The following is a 23,186-nucleotide window of genomic DNA, read 5'->3' as shown; positions in this document are numbered from 1 at the left end:
CGGTGCCGGTGCAGGGGGAGGCCAGGGGTGTTTTTCCAGGCTGGATCTCCACCTCGCCCGAGGAGGTGGATGACATTTAAGAGCTCGCCCCCGTGCCCGGGGGAAGGCGGCGGGACGAGGTGCTTTCGCCCGCCCGGCAGCCCTCCTGGCAGGGGAAGGTTTAGCGCTTACCCTCGCCCCTCCGCCCCTGCTGAAGGCTCTCGCCGGGCCGGGCCGCAGTCCCACGGGCTCCCACCCTCTCTGGCCCCGGGGCGGACCGGGCGCAACCCCACACACGGCGCGGAGCCGAGGCCGGGGGCGCCCGGAGGCAAAGCGGCCTCAGCCCCGCCAGCACCCCCGGGGAAGAGGGACGCCGGCTTATGTCCCGGTGCTTTACCTCTGTACACCGGGGAGCTGGGGCTCCGTCTCTCAGGTGAGCTGCTCCTCCTGCTGCCGCCGCCGCTCTCCGGCGAGCGCCGCTGCCTGCCCTTCACCCTGCCCGGCTCCGCCGCGCCGCCTCCCACCGCCAACGGCGGCGTCGCGCTGGGCGGCGGCGGGCTGCCTCCGCCGCGACCCCCGCCGCCGCCCCCCGGCCCCGCCGTATTGCTGCCCACCGAGGCGGACGGGGACCGGGTCGGGCTGTGCTGGTTGCCCCGCAGGAGCTGGTACGGGACGGTCGCTCGGATGGGCTGGAGCAGCCGGCTGGTCCCCGCCGCACCTCCCCCGGCGCCGTTACCGGGGCCCCCGGCCGTGCCGCCGCCGGCAGTCGGGGAGCCGGCGGCGCCGCGCCTCATCCTCTGCGGCGTGGGCTGGTGGTGGGACGGGGGGGTCTGCGAGGAGCTAGACGAGGAGGACATGGCGGGGGATGCGCAGGACCCTGCCGGTCACTCGCTCCGGCGGCTGCGGGGGGCCCGGGCTCGGCCCCCGGCGCCCCGCATGCACGAGCCACGGGGGGAGGGGGGGAAGGAGGGAGGGGGCGGGGCGGGACAAGCGCTTCACGGCCCGAGGGAGTCTCCGCGCCGCCTGCCCAGCTGCCCCCGGCGCTTCCTATCGGCGACGGCGGCTGCTCCCACGCCAGGCTCTGGCCATCGCTGCCCGCCCCAGCGTCGTGGGCACGGGGGCGCTGCCGAGCCACGCGGCCGCTCACATCGTACAGCGCTGCCGGCTCGGGGCGGCCGGCGGCGGGGCGCGACGAGGGCGCACGCAGCCGGAGGGGGTAGGATGGGGAAAGGGGGAGGCGCTCGCAGCCAGCTCCTGCTCCTGCCCCCGCCAGCGCCCGGCAGCCGCAGCCAGCACCATCCGCTCCCCGCGCCGCCCTGCCTCCGAATGGCAACGCGCAGCCCCGACGCCCGGCCGCGACAGGCAGGGGCGGCAGCACGCGCGCCTATTGGGCGCCACCACCGCGCCAGCGCAGGCTCCATTGCCCAGCGGCCCCGTCGCTCTCCGCTCTCAACCAATGGCAGCGCGGGGCCGCGCGGCGGGGGGTGGGGCGGCGCGGCGGGGCGGGCCCGCCGGCGGCGGGGAGGCGGGCTGAGGGAAGTGGGATGTGGCAGGGGCGGGGAGGCGGCCCCGGGGCGCTGGGCCCGCGTGCTGCCCGCGGGGGCGGTGCTGCGCCCGTCGGTGCGGGGAGGGCGGGCGCGCGGCCTGCGGCGGCACGTGGCCCCGGCGCTGTCGGTCTGCGGCGGCCGCTGCGGGGGCCGAGAGGCGGCCGAGAGGCGGCCTGGCCGGGTGGGGCCGCGGGGCCCGTCGCGCTTCTCTCCCGGGGCTGCGGCCCGTTTCTCCCCGCAGAGCTGCCGCCGCCCGGGCGGCCTCCGGGAGGCGCTGCGGTGGGGTGCCCGCGCCGGCGGGGCCGAGGGGGTGGGCAGCTGGGCTGCTTGGCAGGGGGCGGAAAGGGAGAACGTCAGCTCCCGGGCGGCCTGACCCGCGAAGGGGCCAAGATAAGCCCTTGAGTTTGAAGTCGATGTCAGGAGGATACCGACTCGGTACGAAGGGGAGCGGGTACCTGAGCCAAGGCTCGCAGTCGCCCCCATCCCGGGCGATGCGCTGCTTCCCGGCTTCCCCCGCTCCCGTGCGGGGAAGGTGCAGAAACAGGGCCAGAGTTACCCGCGGTGAACTTTGTTCACATCCATCCATGTGACTGTCAAGCCTTTACAGTAATTTTCTTTTTGCCAAAAGATCAAGATGTTCTTCAAATTCCAGTGAAGTGTAGTCTCAGCATTTCGTAGAAGTGTATATGGAATTTGTATGAATTTTTTGCTCATGTAGATCCAAAAACCCTTCCCGGAGAATGTCAAGAGGAAAATAAAAAGTTGTACAGTAGTATTAAGAAAAGTGCTTTTGTTCTAGGAGAAAGCTCCCAGTAGATGAATTGATAACACGAGACAATGGGACAGAAAGAAAATAAAGGTTGAGTAGCTTAATAGCTAAGAAGATAAATGTCTATAAGATCAGAAAGATAAATTCAGCTGAGTCCATCAAGAGAGCAGTATTTATGTTGGATCTGACAAAAATAGGATGCTAATGGAGGTTAAGGAAAAATGCAGCGAGTCCTGCTTAGTGGAGGAAGCCAGCTCAGTGTGACAGCCTCTCAGAGTGCTGGCTTTAAAAGAACAAAAAGGATGGAGAACATAGATAGAAGTAGAATGGGTGGTATTTAACAACCTGTAATCTACTATATAAGACACTGCCTTCCAGTTCATCAGTAATCAAGAAAAAAGGGTCACAAAATTAACTCTGTCCCACGCACTCTTTTTAATTATATGATACACTTCTAGCACACTTCGATTACTACTCTCACTCTATACTTACAAAGCTGTCCGTACCTACCTAGCTTATCCCTTGGTAGGCCAGGAACCGGTCAACAGTAACAATGAGAAAGCGTATTCTAGGAAAATGCTTTTGTTCATGGGCTGTTAACGAGACTTTGTTTGCACTAGCACCGTGTGCTGCAGTCACTGTGGTTATGCTACAGAAAGAGTTGGAATAATACGCCCTACATCCACATGAACATGTGCTCGGCCAACAAAGCCACTCATGTAAATTAATTTTAAGAAAAAACATCATGTATTTTTCCATTAGTCCAGTCTTTCTTTTTTCCTACTAGCATGAGCCAAATTTGTTTGTATAACTGTGGTGTAGAGACTTATTCCCCCAAGGCTTTTGCACCGTGCTTAATCACAGTTTATGAAGTCTATCTAGTTTATTTTTCCTGCTTCACTGCACTGGGATCAAAATGGCTGGAAAGCATTCACCTGTAGAGGTAGTCTGCCCACACTAACATCGGTAGTGTTTTAAACAGTAAGCACACTTTTTTTGTATCTGTAACTTTGTGCTGATACGGTAACATCTTATAGACCGAAAATCATTCGGTGATTTTGATGCGAGAGAAGGTACGTCTTTGACTAGGGCAATAGCTGATACTTTGCAGCTATTGACAGTGCTCAGGCTTACAGCAGACTAAAATAAAGAGGAACTGGTATAACTCTTGGATTTAGCTGTTCAGACACTATTCTACAATGCCTGCAGGTACTTCTACCACATTCTTTCCCATCAAAACAAGTGGGATATTTGTATAGGAGGAAGAGATGCATAAAGACAAGGTAAACGTGCAACGTGAAGAAAATCCCGCAAGCCCCATAACAACAACAATAAAACCCAAACCATAAGACATGGCAGTGTAAAATACCAGTAGCAAGTCTTCCTTTCCAAACAAGCGTGGGACCTTGCCGCAACCTTACAGTCCGAACATCACCTTCAAGGCAAGCGGAGAGGAAAAGATCCACTGGGGCCGCCTCTAGTCAAACTGTTACCAGACACATCGACAGCTGTACAGGGGAGGCTTCCCTCCCCAAAAGTTATTTCTGTCTTCATCCCCTTCTTAACTAGAATTAGCATACATAGTGTAACAACACCATGCCATGTGCCCAGGAAACTGATTTCGGAAGAGATGAAGGAAATATTCTTCTTTATTTTAAAGCGGTATGCCAACTGCTGAATTTTTCATTATGTTTTTGGTCCAGGTTTCAGAGTACTTCCCTCAGGGAATACCATTGTTCTGTAATATTCACAGGATACAACAGGGAAAGTGAAGCAAAACCAGCTCCTATCAGAATCTTCGTATCTTTCAAAAACCCATGTGTGCCTTAAATACCTTGAGATAACTTTTCAAAAGCCACATAAGAGGCATTTCTTGCTTCTCATTACTATTTTAAGAAACTACCTCATCAGATGGGATGTGCTTAAAGGAGTTTACACTGGAGGTAACGGGTATTTCTGAAACTTAAATCCTTCCGCGAGACACAGGCGCAGCTTCTGGGAGAGACATCCTGAAAGCAGTAGAAATTATACATCACAGCAAGAGCGTGGGAGCAAGGGAGTGAACTCAAGGAGTAGGGCAACAACAGGCAAGTGTGGAGCAAAGCTACACACATTTCTCCCACTATTATCAGTTGCTAATGGGTTCATCTCTTGAGGGCAGAAACAGGTTTACTTGAGTATCATGAGCCACAGAAACAGAGGTTTCAGCAGTCACTATACACAGTGCAATCCTAATGCTTACTTTGTTCCTACTTCAGGGTTTTAGAGAGGAAAAAAGCTCTTCAGATCTGGACATGTCTTTTGTTTCTAAGCGCTTGCCTGGGCATAAGGCCATGAATACTGCACTCCCAGTGTATCTACCTGGTTGTTTCATTATTTTTATGTCTCGCTTATCTCCCTCTATGTTTTCTTTGCTGCCCTTTGCCCACTCCACTTAGAATCAAGTCCTTTGTGACCATCCCTGGGGTTTTCACACAGCACCTAACACAAAACAGTAATGAGAAAGGGTGCATTCATCTTCGTGTATCATTGGATCCATTCCCTGTACCCTGTATTTCACTTATTTGTAAAGAATATTACATTTGTATTGAGAATATTACATTTGGGAAGAGAAAAATAACAAGATGAAGTACTTACATCCCTGTAATATTCTGAAAGAGACAACTAGAAATCATGAGCTGTGGCCGAAGACTAGAGCAACCCCAAACAATCCAAGGTACAGCTCTCCAGTAACAATACTAAGCTTGCCACTGTGCACTTGCCGCATCCCTAGGCGGGAACGGGAGCACCACCTGTAGTTAGGGCCCCCATGTGAAATGCTGCTATTGGGCACTGAATAGCTCTGCTGAAGCAGGAGTGGCACATTTTCCTAGAAAATGTCTGTCTCAGGCTGTGGAGGTGTTGGTTTAGGGTTTGGCCTATTTTGCCTTTAAAAAAAGTTCTAGCTAGAACAAGCCAGTCATGGGAAAAACAAAATACATGGAATTATTTTTACTACAGGTTTTTTTGACAGCTGGACATCATCTTCATCAACCACACTGCATCTTCTCACAGCTCCCAGATGTTCTGTGGCACGGATATGACCTCTGCAGATCAGCTGAGCACTTTCAGTCCACAGGCTTTTTGGAATTTACCTTGCAGTTGTGCCCTTGAATTCTCCAGGGCTGCTGAGGCAGAGTCATCCCCACTGCTGGATTTGTTGGCAGTCACCAGGGAAGAGATTGGAGTAGAGAGGTCTAGGTGAAATGCAGAGGAGTGAGAAATGGGAAAAGACATTTAAAAAGATATTAATAAGAAGGAAAGTGTTTGGGAATGGGGTAGGAGGGCCAGGATTCAGGCACAGAGAACAAAGGAGAGCAGGAGCCAAAATGGGACAGGTAAAGGCAGGCAAAACTTCTGCCTCCCCATTCAGTGCCACTTACAGCGCTTCCAACTCACGATGAGTTTCAAGTCTCTACATGCTCAAGTTATCGTCCGACAACAAAAGGAAACCCACTACTAAGGACTTACCTTCACATTGCTGATCATCCAATTTAGGGCCAGACATGTGGTCAAGCATTAGATTTCCTTTCCTCATGTCTTTGTTTTCCTGGAGATGGGGAAAAGGCATTACGTAAACAAATGTTAGACCTATGGATTCAAAAAGTATACTAGGTCAGAGTAGTATTTATGAATACTCACAAACTGGAAAATTTCAGAATTAAGTTTAACATTGAATTTCAGCAAGAAAGGTATTCTAGTGTCATTTTAGTCAAGCTACTTCTTACTGTACCTCATTCATGCACAAGATTGTTGCTGTGAGTAAGGACTGCATAATGAACAAGCCAGGAAACTACAGAATAAGAACCGTAAGATTTTCCCTTAAGAAAACTGAATACCATTTTGGATAATTGTCTTCTTTTCCTGTCTGCCAGAAGCTTTTTTGTGATACTGAATAACTCACTTAAACCAGAACCTGCCCATTAACCATTACCTTTGTTATAACAAAATTTTATCTCGTTTGGAATCAGACCTGCTGCTACATCTTTTTCTCCTCTTCAGGAAAATAGGCCAACCACTTGGGACTTTTGAATTATGTATTCCTTAGGCATCTGGTTTAGCATAAAGGCGAACGTTCAACTCACAGCTGAATTCGCCAATCCTTGTTTCTAGGCTTCTCATTCAGTCTGAAATTTTTCGTTCTATCCTTTGGTACAGGTAATTTCATTCAGCACTTTCCTTTAGCTAACAAGTCAACCGTGTCAGACCATACCCTGTGAGAAGCTGTTTTCTCCAATCAGCAGCCCTGCCCTAAGTTACTGTTCTAATTTTGGTCACTTGCCTCAATCTCCACCTCCATCCCCTTTCCCCAGTTCATCATCTGGGAAAAAAAATCCAATTTGCACAGCTAGGACCGAGACCAAGTCTTGTCACAGGAGTAGCTGACGGCTTTTGCAGGTTTGTTTTCTCTTTATTCTATTTCTAGGCAATTAGCATGAGGAGGATGCTTGTGGCCAAATTTGTGTGGTTGCTGTACATCAAAGTGAAGCTGATTGAAACAGTGTAAAATGGTAAGTGTTCGGATAACCTGACATGTCAAATGTAATGGACACTTCTAGCATTTCTTACCTTAATTCCTTGTGCCACTGTCTTATCTGTAAAATATTTATTATAATAGCTAAATAATGACACACTTCATGTTGCAAAGATATAATGAAAATAATTCCTCCTATTTATAAAACAACCTCCTGCTACATCATAGAACCATCTGTGCGGAAAGAAATTATGTTTTCAGAGTAGATTAGTTACTCTATGTTAAGTATGTACAGCAGTAGCACCTGGAATTAAAAAAAGGTAGAAACAGTAAACAAATACCAGTAGAATTTGAAATGTTTATATTGTGATATTTATTGCTAATCATACAAAATATAATAAATGAAAGGAAAGGCACCATTTCATATGGGCAGTTACCTTGCTAAGGATATTAGGAAAGCACGAATGTGCTGTATAGTACTGTGATTTATATGGCATTTTACTTTTTAAATGAACAGCATCCCCTTAACGAGGTAGATTTGCAGCCATTATGATCCATTACAACAGTTATAAGTGCCTGATAGTAGAGTCCCTGACATCTTTCTGTTAAGATTTCTTGATTTGGTCCGTATCTGGGTTTTTTGTTGTCCTTTTTGGGCTACATTAATTGTGAATGCCCCTACCACCCCAGTGCCCTAGCTGTCAGGTTTGCGCTGGTGTTAATAAGGGTACATTTTGACAATACTGATTTAAAAGGCAAATCTGAGGGTTTGGGAAATCCAGCCTCCGTTTCAGAGAGTCCTCTAGATTTCTTCTCTCTCTCTATTTATCCTAGTTTGCTTTTTCTCACAAATAAAGCCTTGTTCACCACCATCTCTGTTCCTAGGCACAACAAACAGCACCAACCTTTATTTGGAGCTTGGCACCACTGTTCCTTCCCCAGCCAAAGGGATGCTGTTGAGTGACACAGTGCACTCCACAACCACTACTGGGAAGTAAATGTGCTCTCTCTACATCTTTAAAGCAGGATAATATTCTCTTGTTAAATAGATTTTGCAGCCTGGTAAGAAGAAAAAAATGTATTAGAGCACCACATTGTTTAAATAATTTTAGGGTTTGCTTCTTTCTAAGTGACTGATACTTTTCATAAGGATGATCCATTTTGAGAGCTTCTGTGACGGGTTACAGGGACAGAGCAGAGTCACAGCACTGAGACAAAATACTGGAAATAATTATTATTTCCAGGCAGGTAATATATTCGCCTGTAGAACAGATACTTACTTGTAAATGTGGTTTCTTGGTGTGACAGCTATAAAACAGGCTTTAACAATTCACCTGATGCTAATTTACATACAATAAAAGTGCATTTACATAACACTAAGGGACAAACCTGTAAAAATGAGGAAGTATGCAGTTAGCTTAAAAGTGTACCATTGAGGTGGCATGGTATTTAAGTGAAATACATGATGCATTTCTGGTTTAACTGTATGTTTCCGTGGGTTTGTGGGTTCATGTTAGGGCCTTAATTGCATTTAAAAGCAGGTTTGGGGATGTGAAATTCCTTTGTAGCTTTTACATCCCAAATTAAAATAGAATGCAAAACTTAGGCATCATTAAAAGAGAGACAAAGGAAAGGGAACTGCTGGTAGGTCTCAGCAGCTGGGATAATTTCCCACAGGGAGAGGTGGAAACCTTATTCCATGAGTCATTTAATACCGAATAAACAAAACACTGGAGAATAAATTGTAAGGCATGATTTTTTTTGTTGTTCATTGACAGAGGGAGGGCTACTCAGCTTAATGGAGCTTTTCTTTTTTTTTAAGTTCTGCAGTAGTAGAAAGCATGGACAATATTATGGATATAGTTTGTAGTTTTTTCTCATTATTATTTTGGTTCTTGCTGTAACATAGTAAATGCATGAGTAACTTTAGCCCCTGCACCATGAAGTAAAACTTTATTGGCAAGATTGAGCCCTCAAGAGTTGCTGAAATTCAGGATCCTCTTAGAAACTGCCCATCACTGATGTACTTACATAGTGTTTTAATTACAGTTCCATAAAAAGTTTTGCACACATGACTTTCAGAGCTCCTGCTGTTAAATGTTACGCTTTAGTGACAAAGCTCTAAGGAAGGCAGCTGAGTAAGCTCTGTGTGCTGGCATGGTGTGCTCTTGGTCTCCAGTGAAATCCAGAAGACTGATAGAAGGCAACAAATAACCCCTTTGCATCGGTACAGTAGGAGCATGTCTGTAATCAAACATAATTATGGAATCACTACCAGTCAGAGCAGTTTTATTCTTGCCTGTAATCAAGAGCAGCATTATTGCAATATTTATTGTTCTCAAGAGTAATCTGAGATTTATGGGTCCTTGGAAAGAAAAGCATTATTTGGCAAATCTATCTATATGTGTTGTTCGCCCATAAAGAGAGTTCTTTCTCTAAGAGATCAGAGCAGTTCCAATGAAATACATCTTTTGGATAATTTCTTCAGATTCTTCATAGTCTTAAAGGACAAAAAGCCCACACATTACTTGAAGAAATTCTTTCCAAGCTTCTCATGTGCCATCTTTGACTGGCCAGCCAGGCAGATGTAGGCACATGTAATTTTCCTGATGCTTGACACATAATGTAACCACTACTGGTGGAGATGGAATTACTACATTCAAATAAACAGCTGAAATCAGTGTCACCATACAGAAACCAACTCTAATGTAATTGTTCAGTTGTTACAAGCCCAGGATAAAACGTCTCAAGGGAAAGACCTTCTCCTATAGTACAGAGTTATGGCTTTGGCTCTTCCAGCAGGGTGTATCTCTGTTACGTGAGAAGGAACGTTAAACAGTAAATGTATTTGGAAAAAGGATATGTGAGATAACTCATCATAAGAAGTATAGAGAAAGGGAGTAAGAAGTGCAGTTAATCATGCAAGGATAGAAGAAGATGCATCTCTTAATGTTGGAAAGAAGAGGGAAAAATTTTTTTGTGACTTCTTATCTCACAAGGGGATGGAAGACAGCTCTGAATTCAGAAGTGGATGTGGGTGGGAAAACAATAGAGGCAGAAAAAGCTTGTTATTTTAGAAATGTTACCTCAAAAGGTTTGGAAACCCATCAATAAAACCACCTCAAAGCTCCTCAAGGAAATCGTGTGTTTTGTTCTACAAGTTATGTAGATGATCTGGAGGGCACAAAAGCCGATACAGACTACTCCCCATACCAAGCCTCTGTTTGTGTATATGGCGACAGTTCTGCCAAATACTTCTCAGATACAGCAGCTTTATCAGTCAGAAGGATCTAGGCTGCCATGCAAAGATAATCCTCCCAGTGGTGTGTCAGGCTTGAGGAAGGGTGTGATTATCATTCCAGAGGAGGGTAATGTGAACCTGTGCCTCCTGTTCAGCTGAGTGGTGGCTAGATCAAGGACGCTTCTGCTCTTTGCTCACTCTTTCTCTTTTTTTCTTTCTTTTTTCTTCCTTTCTTTCAGCAAACAACTTATCTTCATATTAACTTCTTGTATCATGTACATTTAAGATGTCCAGAGTGTGAACCAATGCCTCAAGGTACCGTGGTCCTGGGAAATAGATCTCCAGCTAGACCATGAGCAGTGTACCAGGTAGATGGGAGTTTCCTACCTTGGGGTGCTTGGATGGCTGCTGGCTCTGATTAGCATCTTACAATGATAGGTTTTCTTTGAAAACAGCCTAGTGGAGTCTTTCACCAGAGTGAATCAGCTCTGCTAAGCCTGGCGTTTCACGACTTCTCTACTAGCCACAGCTAGGGACACACGAAGCTCCAGCCCCCATGTAAGGGGAATTATGGCACTTCCACGCCTTTGATTGAACGGGTCTTGAAGAGGGATGTTGCCTGTTCTGCCACGTCAAGGAAGCAGGTCCTCATCTAATGAAATCAGGTGTCTGATCCCCCAGGTCTCCCGAACTCCTGTGTGTCTTTTTTTTTTTTTTTTTTTTTGCAAGGGAATGACAAGCACATCAAACACCAGATGGGGGAATGATCATTCTCTAACCACATTGGGCTGTGCTTATTTATGGGTCATAATCCAGGAACGAAATATTTATGTGTGTTTGGGGTTCTGTTCTGGTCTTGCAGGTCCAGTAGCAATGACGAAATCAAGCCTGGAATTTAATACACAAAAAAACATAGAAAAGTAAGGCCAATAAAACTCAAGGTGAAACAAGTGACTGCTGCATGACAACAGCAAGTGAGCTTGATCTTTTTGAACCAGACAAATTTCTGTACTGAAACCCCTTTCCTCACTGCAGGCTGCTTAAAGGAAGGAGCAGAGGCATCTGCAACCACCTCTGTTTTGGAGATGAGGCGCCCAGTAGTCAGTCCTGCAAGAAAACACCTGGCTGGCCTTAACGAACATTATTTTCTAGAATGTTCCCTGAGCTCTGCTGGCAGGGAAGTATACCTGCCTTGTAAGGGAGAACATAAAGAGGCAGTTCTCAAACAGCACATGGTTTCACTTACAAAAGCTTTCCTTAAGGGCAGAATTAATTATATATCATACAGATCTATTATATATTCTGTTTATACAATTATAAAGCATTATGGTTAATTAGCTGTGGTGCAGAGTCCTGAAGCAGAGTCTGGTTAGAGAATAAACAAAATGCTCAGTCAGCTGTGACAGCGTTTAACAGCTTGCACTTTCACATCACCTTTCACACTGAACTCCCTTGAAGTGATTTGTAAGTTATGCAATCCAGGGGGCTTGAGTTTGGGGTTTTGGGTTTTTTTGGTTTTATATAAAATTAGAATATGCTGATCTGAAATGGCCTGGGATTCTCATGCCTTTAAGAAATTAAATTTAAATATTCCCTAACCAACTTCAATTCAACTGTTTTTCCCGTTTACTGTCATAGCACCTGGGTGACCTAGTGGTTAACTGTGATCCTGTTATGTCTGGCATTGTATGTACATGGAACATAAGTATTTGTCCATCTCCTTTTCCTCTCCTAATATACACAGCTCTGACTGACAGCAGTGGAAACCTCTATCTGCCTCACTATCCTAAAAACAGGCATGAAATCCTGATTATTGAAAAGATTTTGATTGGACTGAAGTGTAATACTGCATAAGTTTGGTTTTCAAACTATATTTTAACATTATTTTAATACAATGAAATGGGCTGACATGCCACAGTATTAATGCCTCAAAACCATCTGACTTCTTTGAACTTTACTTTTTTGCCATCACATTATTTAGCGCTGAGTTGTATTGTTGTGTATATGGTGCTACAGGTGTCTGGGGAGAGTAAGTGTTTTTGGAAATCTCATCAGTGTCATGTAAGTAGAGCTAAAAAATATAAATTAGTATTATTTGTTGTGTCATGGGATATTGTACTGCTTACTGCGCACACCCAAAAAGGCAGTTCTTAAAGCCAAGGGCTTGTAATATTTATAAGAGAAATTGAAGTAAAAAACAGGAAAAAGGGAGCAAGAATGAAGTTAGAGTATGTATTTTGTATAGACTAGATATCTATACTGTGAAACATAGGACACAGCATATTTACAAATCTACAAATAAATTAAAAAGAGCACTCCCCACTGAAAATGCTGCATGAAATGAAAGAAATTCTGAGAGAAAAAGATATATGGGCAACTGGAAATGGCATCTTCAGCTTGGAACAATGAACCTCACAGTAAGATACGAGAAAAGATTATAGATGAGCGTCCAGTGGATGCCCTTAACTTGTATTCAAAATGACAGTAAAGGGGAATGCTAGGAAAGGATACAAAGACAAGCTGATACAATCATCAAAATGATTCAGGAAGGTCATCTTGACTTCAATGTTTTAGGCTCAAGGGGAAACCAGGTATGCGTAATGAAAAGTGGAGAACTTGCATTGTAGAGATGACAGTTGCACTGATGCAATCACAAGAAGTCACCTAAGAAAACACACGAGCAGAATAATAAGAGGTAAAAATAGAGCCTGGTGAGATATCTGTTGAAAAAGAAAGCTATGATGGAAATCTCCCACGGCTGAAAGAAAGGTTGAGGAGTTGGCAATTAGTTGGAAAAGAAAACAAGAAAAGACCCTGAGTCAAGAGAGGACAAGATTTCAGAGTCACAGCACGATCAATAGTGTCACAGGCTGTGGAGGTGGAAGGAGTCCTGAAATTCGGTCACATCATTAATAGTGACCTCAGAAGAGCTGAGTGAAGCATGCACAGCCAAAATTAAAGACAACTGGAGAAAAGGTAAAGTTGGCAGAAAGCCATCCAGGTAATTGTTTCAGGCAATGCATTATTTTAGTTGAGAAGTTACGGACAAGAGGAAAACTCAGCAGAAATACGAGAACAAGACTAGGTCAAATGTAGGATTTAAAAAAATACAGATGAGACAGACATCCTTATATGTATGTTGGGATAGCCATGAAGAGTTAAGAAAAACAAAGAACAAGGAAAAAACCACAAATAGAAAATTACAGGATTACTGGTAAAGGAGGAGGGGTAAAATGAAAATCTGATAAGAATTGCCAGGATAAGGGATTCGGAGAGAGAGGGGAAAGCGGGAGAATGGATGGAAGGAGAAAGAATATGGACCTGTTGATGAGATCTTCTATTGAAAAAGAAAGAACTGATAACATGGATAAGAAGATGGCAGAAGTGTGTGAAATTGATTTTAGGTGAGCATTATTTAAATTAAATGTCTTTTACAAAACAAATGTATTTTTAGATTGTAAACATTGAGAAGTCGTTACCCAATTTGATTCAATTTGACAAATATGTAAAAAGTAAAAAACTTTTCCCAATCTCATGTCTGAACTGTAAATAATACTAAAATCCTTGGATGGAGACAAAAAGTTTAAATATCATGAATTTGTTTGGGAGCTGATTATTTTCCAAGGAATTATGAGCGTGCTGATTTTTGTCTTCTGCCACTCAGGAAATGTGTGTCTGTAGATCAAAACAAGATGACATTTTCAAAAAATGTTACTCTCTATTGTATATTAACATTTGAGTTAATATAAAGAGATTTTTTAAAAAAAATTAGAAGTCCTATTCCTATGGTTTATGCAAGTGGAACTCCACTTCTGCTATTAGTGTTTTGCCAGCTCCCCGGCATTCCTCTGCTTCCTCAATAGCCCTGTGATAAATCGCCCGTGACTGCTGTGTGAACATCATTTCATGTATCCGCTTATTATTCTTACATACCTATAAAAAAAGCTTTTTGCTGCTTAATTTTAGCAGTGACAGGGATCAGACACATGGGGGTAGAAAAGATTTAGAAGCTCAGCTTGTCCATCCAATAGTCCAAAAAGCTGGAATATTCTATCCACTGGAGGTTTAAGCTTCCAAGTAAAATAGTTTTGCTTCTTTCAAGTGGCAAACTTTCCAAAAAAGAGTTCTCATTTACAATTTTCCATTGAACATTTTATTACATTTAAATTTCAGTACTTTATTGCTATTTTCCATATACACAAGTTAGCTATGCTAAATAACACTAAAAGTATCCCACTTTATTATATGCAAGTGAAGAATTTTAATTGGTATTAGCTTCATAGAAACACTCGAGAACTTGAATAGCTGTACAAGTCACTATGTAAAGAACAACTATAAAGTTTGTGAGAACAAAGATCCCATTGGTTTAGCTTTTGCAATAGTGTTTTAAGTAATGTATTTAGAAATGGTAATACATACACTGGCGTGATCACTTGGATCCTTTGATTCAGGCATTGGGGTGCATCGAATGGACATCACTGTGACATCTGAGCACTGTACTAATACACGCCTCTCACTTTTAAATGTTTGTAATAGGCAGGCAGGCCTTTTGTATTTGTGTATCGGCTTTATTAAGTGTGCCTGTAGTCCAGCACCATCTTTCTGAGGATGTCTTAGTGCTTGGGAAATGCCAGCTTTGCCCAGAGCTAGCACAGCCCTTGGCAGCCTAGCTGTACCCTGAGCTAGCACGGGCTCTTAGGAGCCACAAGCAGCGATAACAGCTCCACAGCCACAGAAATAAAATATAAATTTGCTTCCCTCCCACTGCCTTTCTACCCCGGTGCAGAGGGAAGGAAAGGATATTGAGTGCTGAAACTAGAGAGAGTTCAGGTAATAATAGCACTTTAGGAATAACTTATGAAGTTACATGTATTTCAGGCAGTTCCCACCTGCCACTAAATTATAGCTTGTAGTGCATCACTCCCTGCAGCAGCCTTAAACACTTGGTAGAAAAGTACTGGGCTGAGCCTACGTATAAACTAAAATTTAACATGTTCAAAAAATAGCATAAATTAAAAGTACAGCACAAGCTGTCATAAGACCTTTAGGTTTGTCTTGAAACCACGATTTTCTTTCAAGTTGTGCAGCATCCACATAAGTACACAGCAGCAGCTCCAAAAACATCGTCCTCCAACATTCCAGCTTTTATGGGCATGCTTTAATTAAAAGGATTCTGAAGAACAAGGAAAGCTGAATCTTTAGGAGAAAAACACTGATTATAAAAGGACATTATTATGATTTCATAGAGATTCAGAGAGAAAAGGAAGTGCTTATTGTAATTACATGACAGAGTTTTAAGAAAACCAAGGAAGTTAGTTGGTGTGCCAAATTCTGTTATGTATCAGCAGTTTGGAAAGAGAAACCTTGATTTCAATCGCCTGTTATTCTATCTCTAAACAGTAATGGTACATCAATAGAAAAACAACATAATAAGGGTGATCTGATATAGTCCATGGCTTATTTAAGGAAGAAACTTCTACAAGAAATTAATTGGATAAGAGTCAGAGTTACCAGTTAAGTTTTATATCTGCATACCTTATCTTTCTCCTGAGATACTGAGTGTATGATATACACAGAGAAAATGTGTAGCTGTTTGCACCAATAAAACATGTCAATGGATTTCCTATAAGATGCTTTACCAAATCAATCCTAGATGTTTCTAATTATTTATGATTTCTCAGAACATGTATTTGGTACTGGTTACAGTACATTCACTCTGGAAAGGCAAAGAACTCCTACCTAAGGTAATTCTGCCCTTTTGAAGTGTTTATTTGTAAGAATCCTTATTGCTGGTATTATGTACTATGTAGTTGTCCTGTAGTCTTTTTTTTTTGTTGTTCCCTGAATGGATATTTTCTGTCTCGGCTTATGTTGAGATCATCTTCCATTTCTTGTGTGAGACTGCTACTGCTCTACACACAGTGCACTTGCATGGATTATCGATGGAAACAGAGCGTCCGCTGCACCTCAGAGTAAACCGTCTCTCTCCTCGCTGGTCTTTTTACAATCACATCCAGAAGATCAGAAAGAGCTTCTTCATGGTCTCTTTCTTGCCTACGAAAAAATCCTTCAGAGGTCCACCTGCCTGGCCTCACTCATGTACTACTTGTCTTGGAACGATGCTCCAGTCTTGAAATAAAACACTTTACAACTACTTTTAATTCTATTCATGTTTAATATTTTGAAGGGGTACATGACACACAAAAAACTGCAAAAGGATAGCTTGCATTTGAGCAGCCTCTTTTGTTTTCATGTCAAGTATTGACTGTTTATATAGTAGATTCCATGCTGCAAATTGTTTTATCAGCCCAGTGAATACATAATACCACAGAATTTTATTTTTTTAACTGTTCAAATAGACATGGAAGGTAAATGACATTATGCATTAAATTATTTGCTTAAAACATACATGGCATATGTGGGTTGACAGACTTGGATCCACAGCTGCAAGCTAAGTCTTCACTCCAGGGAAACTATCAAGGTTGATTTCAAAGGACTGTTGTAAGAGGCAAAAGCTTGCTTTTCTCATGTAGGAAAGTCAAAACAAAATTCATCTTTGCAATGGGGGGAAAAAAAAAAAGTATGGGGCATACTCCATAAACACTTGTTAAGAGGGAGATGGCCTTTTTCCAATCACTTTCTTGATGAAGTTGTATCTCCTTTTCACAACTAAAAGTCTTCCAGATAGGTTGGATAGATTATAAATACAGAATAAATACATTGTAGGTGAAAAAATAAACTATGGCAATACCTGAATAACACAGCAGAACTGAAAGGCTAACATGATCCACGGTTTCTGGGAATTACATCAGTAGCATGAAATTCAAGCACAGCGTGATCTCCTTGCAAAGCACGTAAGCACACGCACAGCCACGGCCCAGCTCACTGCCCGATTCCAGTGACAGGCTCCTGGAGAACAAACAAGGGGAAAAAGTGCTCGGGCCCCTCTCTTCCCGCTGGAGGATGTGGTCCCCCCTCACCAACCGAGGAACTGTTTGGGCTGGGGCACACAGGTGCACTGCGACAGAAAGGACCATTTGTGGAAAGAGCAGGGAGCCAGAAAGGATCCCTCCCAGCAGCACGGCTCACCCAGCCAAAGCAGCACCGATCCGCCACCTTTTGCAATAGGAACGAACCCAAAAATTCTTTCCTACCTCTCTGGCAGTAGCTTTTACCCCAATAAGAGCAGCTGCATGTCACCTGTTATCAAGAGAGTGGCTGCTGGCCAGGAGATCTGTGTTACTCTTTTCTGGTTTTAAGTTTTAATTTTCACCTGCTGTGCAGAGATAAAAGGAATTCTAGTTTAACTTGACAATCCTGCCTGCACAGGTGTGCTGTAAGAATACCACTGTGGTGTTCAGTTGGGTGAATGTTCTAGATGACTACAGTAATTACCAAAAGTACTGGTTTTAGTTTCCCCCCACTTAAACCTGGATCAGAATTGCCAAATAGTTTCAGCTGGCTCTTTTCCCTAGATAAATAAAGCTGGAGGAGGAATAGGAAAAGCTCACACCTCCTTTTGATGCAATTCCTAGCACTTGAACAATGCAGAATATGGGAGCTGTATTGCCAAAACCTTCCTCTTCATGAGATTATTTGAATTTAGATTTCTAATTCCTACCTAACTCAGTCCCCTAATTGCCATGTTATTAGCTTTTCTTGGGTGGGGTCCTCGGTCTTCCTTCTGATACTGGTGTATTTTGTGTACGTAATGAAACATCCAGGGTGGAGCAGCACCTCTACAAGCAGGGCAGGGGGAAGGTCAGGAGGAGCTCAAGGTCATTGCCCTGAAGGTGTCCAGCTGCAGGCTCTTCTGTCTTCCATGGCCGGGGAAGGGAGGTAAGAGGCACTGTCTCTCCTTCGCTGCCATCCTTCTTTCCATCCCTTGGCAGAGGAGAAAAAAAAATGTGAGGGTCAGAAGTAAGGAGTTTGTGGGAGGGATGGGGTGGGATTGGTTTACAGGGATGCACTCCAACTGACCTAATATTTATCATGTTTTTCATGTAGAGGTAGGATGGAAGAGTTGCAGCAGCAGGGACTGAGGAGTGTTCAGCTCTGAACGCCCTGCTCCTGAGGCTGGAGGCTCCCTCAAAATTTAACCCAGGTTCTCGCATCTCAGTGAGTGAAGCAGCATGACCACGCAGCTGTTCAGCAGGGGGAACCCCTGACTCCCACAAATTTCCATGAACTGAGCGCTTTGAATCCTTTTGTTCTAGTTACTTCTAAATAAACTAGCTCATTTCCTGTCAAAAGGAACAATTTACTCAAATTAGGCTTCTTCAGGTTTTTCTTTTTGTCATGAAAAAATGAAAAAAATGTTGGGTCAGTCTACACAAATTTTATTTAATTTTTCAGTTTGGCAATTGATCCAAAAAAATAATTTGCACAGCTCTAGTCCCACTGTTAACACTCCACAGTTTCTACAAATATAGCAATTAATTTGCACTCTAAAAATAGTATGGCAAAAAAACCACCCTAGGATAGAGAAGAACACGTAGATGATTTCTGTGTTAGTACCAGCCGTGTCAGTCAAATGAGGCCATCTGTAATATCCTTGGAATCTACGACAAGTTTTAAATTCCCATCCAGCTACACCTATGCCACTCCTCTGTTTTCAGTACCATTAGATAGGATTAACTGAGGAAGGAATCAAGTCTTCAAAGTTAATTAAAATGTTGTTGATGATGACTAGGAAGGCGTACTTCGAATCTATAGGTAAAGAGATGCGGATGCTCAACGCGGGGCAGTTGTGCCCAGGCTTTCAAGCTCCTGATCTGTGGAAGAAAAACGCCTCTGGTTCCTCACTGCGGTGAAGCTGCCAGCTAGACATGGAGTGAGGTACGGCCGCTGTGGCTGCCCCCGGAGGCCCCTTCTTCTCAGTCTGGTGCTGTTACATCTTTAATAAGATCAATAATCTTTCTTGGCTTTAGCAGCTTCATGAATTCTGATTAAGTTCCATGACAGTGGCTGTGTATTAAGAATAATAGGCAAGAAGAAGACTTTAGTGTCTCAATCCATGAGGCGCGATAGTTCCTTCTTTAGGCAAACTGTTACTGATTTGATTTTGGGTTCTCAGCGCGGCCTCTGTAAATAAAGTGCTAGCACACAGTACGCTGACTGTATGTCTCCTCTTCCCTGCAGACCAATTCTTTCTGATGAGGACTGACTTTAATTGTTCCGTGACTACTAATGTGTTTAATTAAGGCTCACGTTGCTAAGTCTTCGGTGAGAAACTCGGATGTGTTTACAGGAATTAATGTAGTAAGAAATCACAAAGGTGCAATCAGGAGCAAAAAATTGGAATGGTCTCTAGCACTGCATTTCAACCAAACACCAGCGTGTGAGTTTCTGTGTGTCATTAAAATTCAATTATTTGGGGGGAAAAAAAGCCTGGCAGTGACAGGATACGTCATCTGACCACAGGAAGCTGTGCTGACAAAAATTCATAAAGTGGAAACTGGAAACCCATGCTCTGAAGCTTTCCTGTATTAACAGTTTAATGTCCAACTATGTAATATATAATTTATGAGAATTCTCTAATGTGATCCAGCCTTGCATATTTTACAATTTATTATTCTTATTTAGAAAGAAGTGAAGACCAAACTACTGTGATTTCTGAAGCCATTTTTTATCATTTTTAATACATACATCTCATGGTAATTTTCCATATACTCTACTTTGAAAACTCTTATTTTCAGTTCTCACTAGTGGGCTCATTTGGGCTCACTTTGGGGTGAGAAGGGGGGAGGATGATGCAATTGTGCAGAAACGTCGATAGAATTATATTGTTGCTTCACTGTTTTTTATGAAAGTGTCATCTAAATGCAGTTCTGGAATGACTCCTATTTTCAACTTTGGGGATTTAATCTAGGCAAAAACATTCACAAATCCTCTTTCCATATGCTGAATGTTTTGTTTTCTATAGTGTTGTATATACTTGGTGTTTTAAAAGTGGATTTCTTTGTTGCTTATGGTCCTTCCGTGACTACAGTAATACCTAAGCATCTTGGTTTAACTACTTTGTGGGATTTTGTGTATTTAAACCCTTTCATTTCTGCTACTTTTTCTGAAATGAATTATGTGGAAGAACATTCTGCAAACTTCTTTGTAAATCCCATTTTTGTTTGTAATATCTGCTACTAGTTGTGAGTATCCACTCCATCGGGAGCCTCAAGAGATACGGTAGATGCCAAAAGTACCATATTTGGGAGTGAACCTGCAGCGGAACAAGAAAAATCATCATAAATGTGCTTTATTTGGGAAGGAATATGTGGCCTTTAAGAAATGGAAAGGGAGGAGAGAAGCTGCAGAGTACCAAAGTATGGCCGAGGCTAGCAGGCGATACCTTGCTGATTGAGACTACGCAGCAGTGCGAGGAGAAGGCGCAGGCAGCGAGGCACTGGCAGCTGCCGTGGTGAAGGTGACTGTGCCCTCCAGAGCAGCGACCTCGGCAGTCAGATTGGAAAGCAGATACCCACGGCCTGGGCCAACAGCTTGCGGCAGGATAAATGTGCCACAAAGATGAAGCTAGGGGAAATTGAATCCAGAAACAGGGAAAGTAAAATTAAATGGAAAACAGTCTGATAAGGAAAAGTGAAAGACTAATCGGTGCATTGAGACTAAAAGAGAGATATTTTTTTTTAAAAAAAGAGTTATTTCAAGATGCAAAAGCTTCTCCAACTATTTCCTATGTACATGTCAAAGTAGTTAGATGGCTTGGACTCGAGGTATCTAGAAGAGGACTAACCTGCTTCAGGTCAGTTCAAAGGTGACATAGAAGAGTATTCAAAACACGTTTGTTAAAAAGTAAACTTCACTGAAGTTTACTTCAAACTTCCCCATAGCGTTGCTCCAAGAACTGTCCAAGATTAGCTAGAAAACAGAGCGGGGGTGGGTGGGGGGAAGCTCAATTTTATGGTACTTAATATTGCATGTCTAGATACTTTCATGTTGCTTTTTTATTATTTTTATAATAATAACACTCCCACTGATCATCTGGGTCTTTCATACAGCAAGAAGGAAGAAAAAAAAGTTTTTAAAATTACCTATACTTTAAAATTTAAAAAATACTGCTACTTTAAAGTCATGTTAGAGCAACTCTCAAGCTGAGGGTATTCTTACAGATCCCAGTATGACAAGAGGCAGAAAGTGCCAGAAAGGTCTATAACAATACCATGGACAAAGATCAGGACCTAAATCCAATCAGCACACTGTTAACTTCAGTACAGTTACTCACAAGCACTTGGCTTCTGGTGTTTGAGCACAACATTGCATATTTTCACCAATACCATATGTAGAGACGTAACAGCTTTGCCAGATATGCCATGGTGCAAAATAAAGGAAATTTCCTTCTTTGTCCTTTGTAATGATTCCTGTGTTTCCAGCCTAATCTAGCTTGCACTGCTGTACACATGTGCAACAAGGCTTAATTACATAGAACCAAGATGAAACTGGAGGAGCGCAGTAACCATGGAGATTAGAGATCAATAATATAACACTATTTGTTTGTTAATTATCCATAGCCCATATATCCTTTTGTAAAAGGCAAACAGGCAACTGAGATCCAGGCAACGTGCTCAATTTATTATTTTCTAAAATCAAATCTGATTATGCTTTCTGTGGGTGACTACCTTCCCATTAATAATGTTATTTTCAAATTGTTCAATACAGTATGGATTAGGGGAGATGACTGTCTTTGGAGCAGAAATACAAACCTCCTCAATGTAGGAGTTATATAAATACAGGAGTCCTATAAAGTTATATCAGAAGAATGTACAGTGAACAGTGCTGCTTCTTTTGACCAAAACCCTTAGTAGGCACAACCAGTCTGTGTTACATCTCATGGTGTGATTAGGAAGAAGTTACGTAAGCACGTGCACCATACACAAGACACAACACACATTCCTAATTCTTTTTCCAGTTATAAAAATCCTCATCACGAAGCTCACTAACAGTGGCAATCATGATTTGAAGGCTATCTCAGATAATGATGATGACGCACCTGAACGAGGTTTCAAAACCTTATAGTTGCTTTTCCTTTTGGATAGGTAAGACATTTCCTGACTGAGCATTATTTATCTTTCTCCTTAGTTTTAAAGAAGGAACTAATCAGTTTTACTGAGAATATTTTCCACTGGGAGTCAATAGTAATCAAAATTTAAGCACTGCACATGCTTTACTATTCTGGCAACTTTTGACTTGGAAGGAAAGAAGAGTTTTTCATTAACATCTATTTCAATGTTTTGTTTTAGTTTGCTTTCAAAATTACTTTGCTGAAAAGGAATAATAAAGGTGGAAAGGTTTTTTTTACATTATTTTACATTTTTAAATAATGCAAACCCAGAAGCGACTTGTTTCAGGTTTCACTCCATGATGAGTTTGTTTTCTTTCAATTAGAAATAATAATTTTTAAAAAAATCTTGCCAAAAATGCAGAGTCTGTCTCCTCAACAGTTACATGTATAAAAGGCAAAGCATGGAGAATTAGGAGCCATTTCAGAATAATTTATTGTACTGTTTCAGTATATCCAGAGAGTGAACGGATGAAGGTAACTGGATGATATTCTTGAATAAAAGTATTGTTATCTGATCTGCATCGACAGGATAAGAGGATAACTGATTTTATGACAAATCCCACTTTTGTAGCAATTACATAATAATTATATAGTTGCCATAACAAATCCCTGGATAATGACTTTACAGGAACATTCAGCACCTCGTCAGCTCGAGTCTGTGCTTGCCAAGCACTTACAGTGAAGTCCTATTTAAACATAAGGGGTGCATATATGTTAGCGTTTCAACTTGGGAGTCTGTGTCCAGAAAATTCCAACTCATTATGTTTCTGTTCAAATCATGGAGCCATCTCAGAGCATGCAAACTGGTTTCCTTTTGAATGAGGCTAAAGCAGAAAATGTGCTGTGGAATGCAGGGGACGTTCAGCCAGAAGGCCAAGAGCAACAGTAGTCTAAACTAGAAATGCTTGTAAAAGCGGGTGCTAAGTCTTCAGCCTTGTTTTGTTTTTACTCTACAGATGCACTCCTCTTGGGCTGCGCTACTTCCTCTAGTATGGAGATGGCTAATGAGAAGCATTACTACTCTGAGTATTAAGAAAGTATACTAGCCAGAGTATCATCTTAAA

At 42.9% G+C, this 23,186-nt stretch overlaps 1 protein-coding gene and 2 long non-coding RNA genes across 4 annotated transcripts in view; 1 reads left to right on the top strand and 2 right to left on the bottom strand.

The window, feature by feature from the left end:
* The window catches only part of GLCCI1 (glucocorticoid induced 1), a 58,349-nt gene extending 57,033 nt beyond the window's left edge, over positions 1-1,316 (bottom strand). For both annotated transcript variants that reach the window (XM_037383111.1, XM_037383112.1), the window contains exon 1: positions 377-1,316. In XM_037383111.1, the coding sequence (XP_037239008.1) occupies positions 377-836 (460 nt within the window). In that variant the 5' untranslated portion in view covers positions 837-1,316. The remainder of the gene's footprint in view (positions 1-376) is intronic.
* LOC119146050 lies at positions 34-7,777 on the top strand. Its single transcript, XR_005103617.1, has 3 exons — positions 34-412; positions 6,761-6,845; positions 7,694-7,777. It is a non-coding gene; the product is annotated as an uncharacterized LOC119146050 (long non-coding RNA).
* On the bottom strand, positions 1,878-22,330 carry LOC119146049. Its single transcript, XR_005103616.1, has 4 exons — positions 8,840-22,330; positions 7,714-7,867; positions 5,806-5,884; positions 1,878-5,531 (listed from the first exon to the last, which is right to left on the bottom strand). It is a non-coding gene; the product is annotated as an uncharacterized LOC119146049 (long non-coding RNA).
* Positions 22,331-23,186: the final 856 nt, after the last annotated feature.

This window comes from Falco rusticolus, chromosome 4 (assembly GCF_015220075.1).
Source record: "Falco rusticolus isolate bFalRus1 chromosome 4, bFalRus1.pri, whole genome shotgun sequence".
Classification (NCBI taxonomy): domain Eukaryota; kingdom Metazoa; phylum Chordata; class Aves; order Falconiformes; family Falconidae; genus Falco; species Falco rusticolus.
Note: the sequence above shows the minus strand (reverse complement) of the source record. Positions and strands in the feature narration are given on the sequence as shown.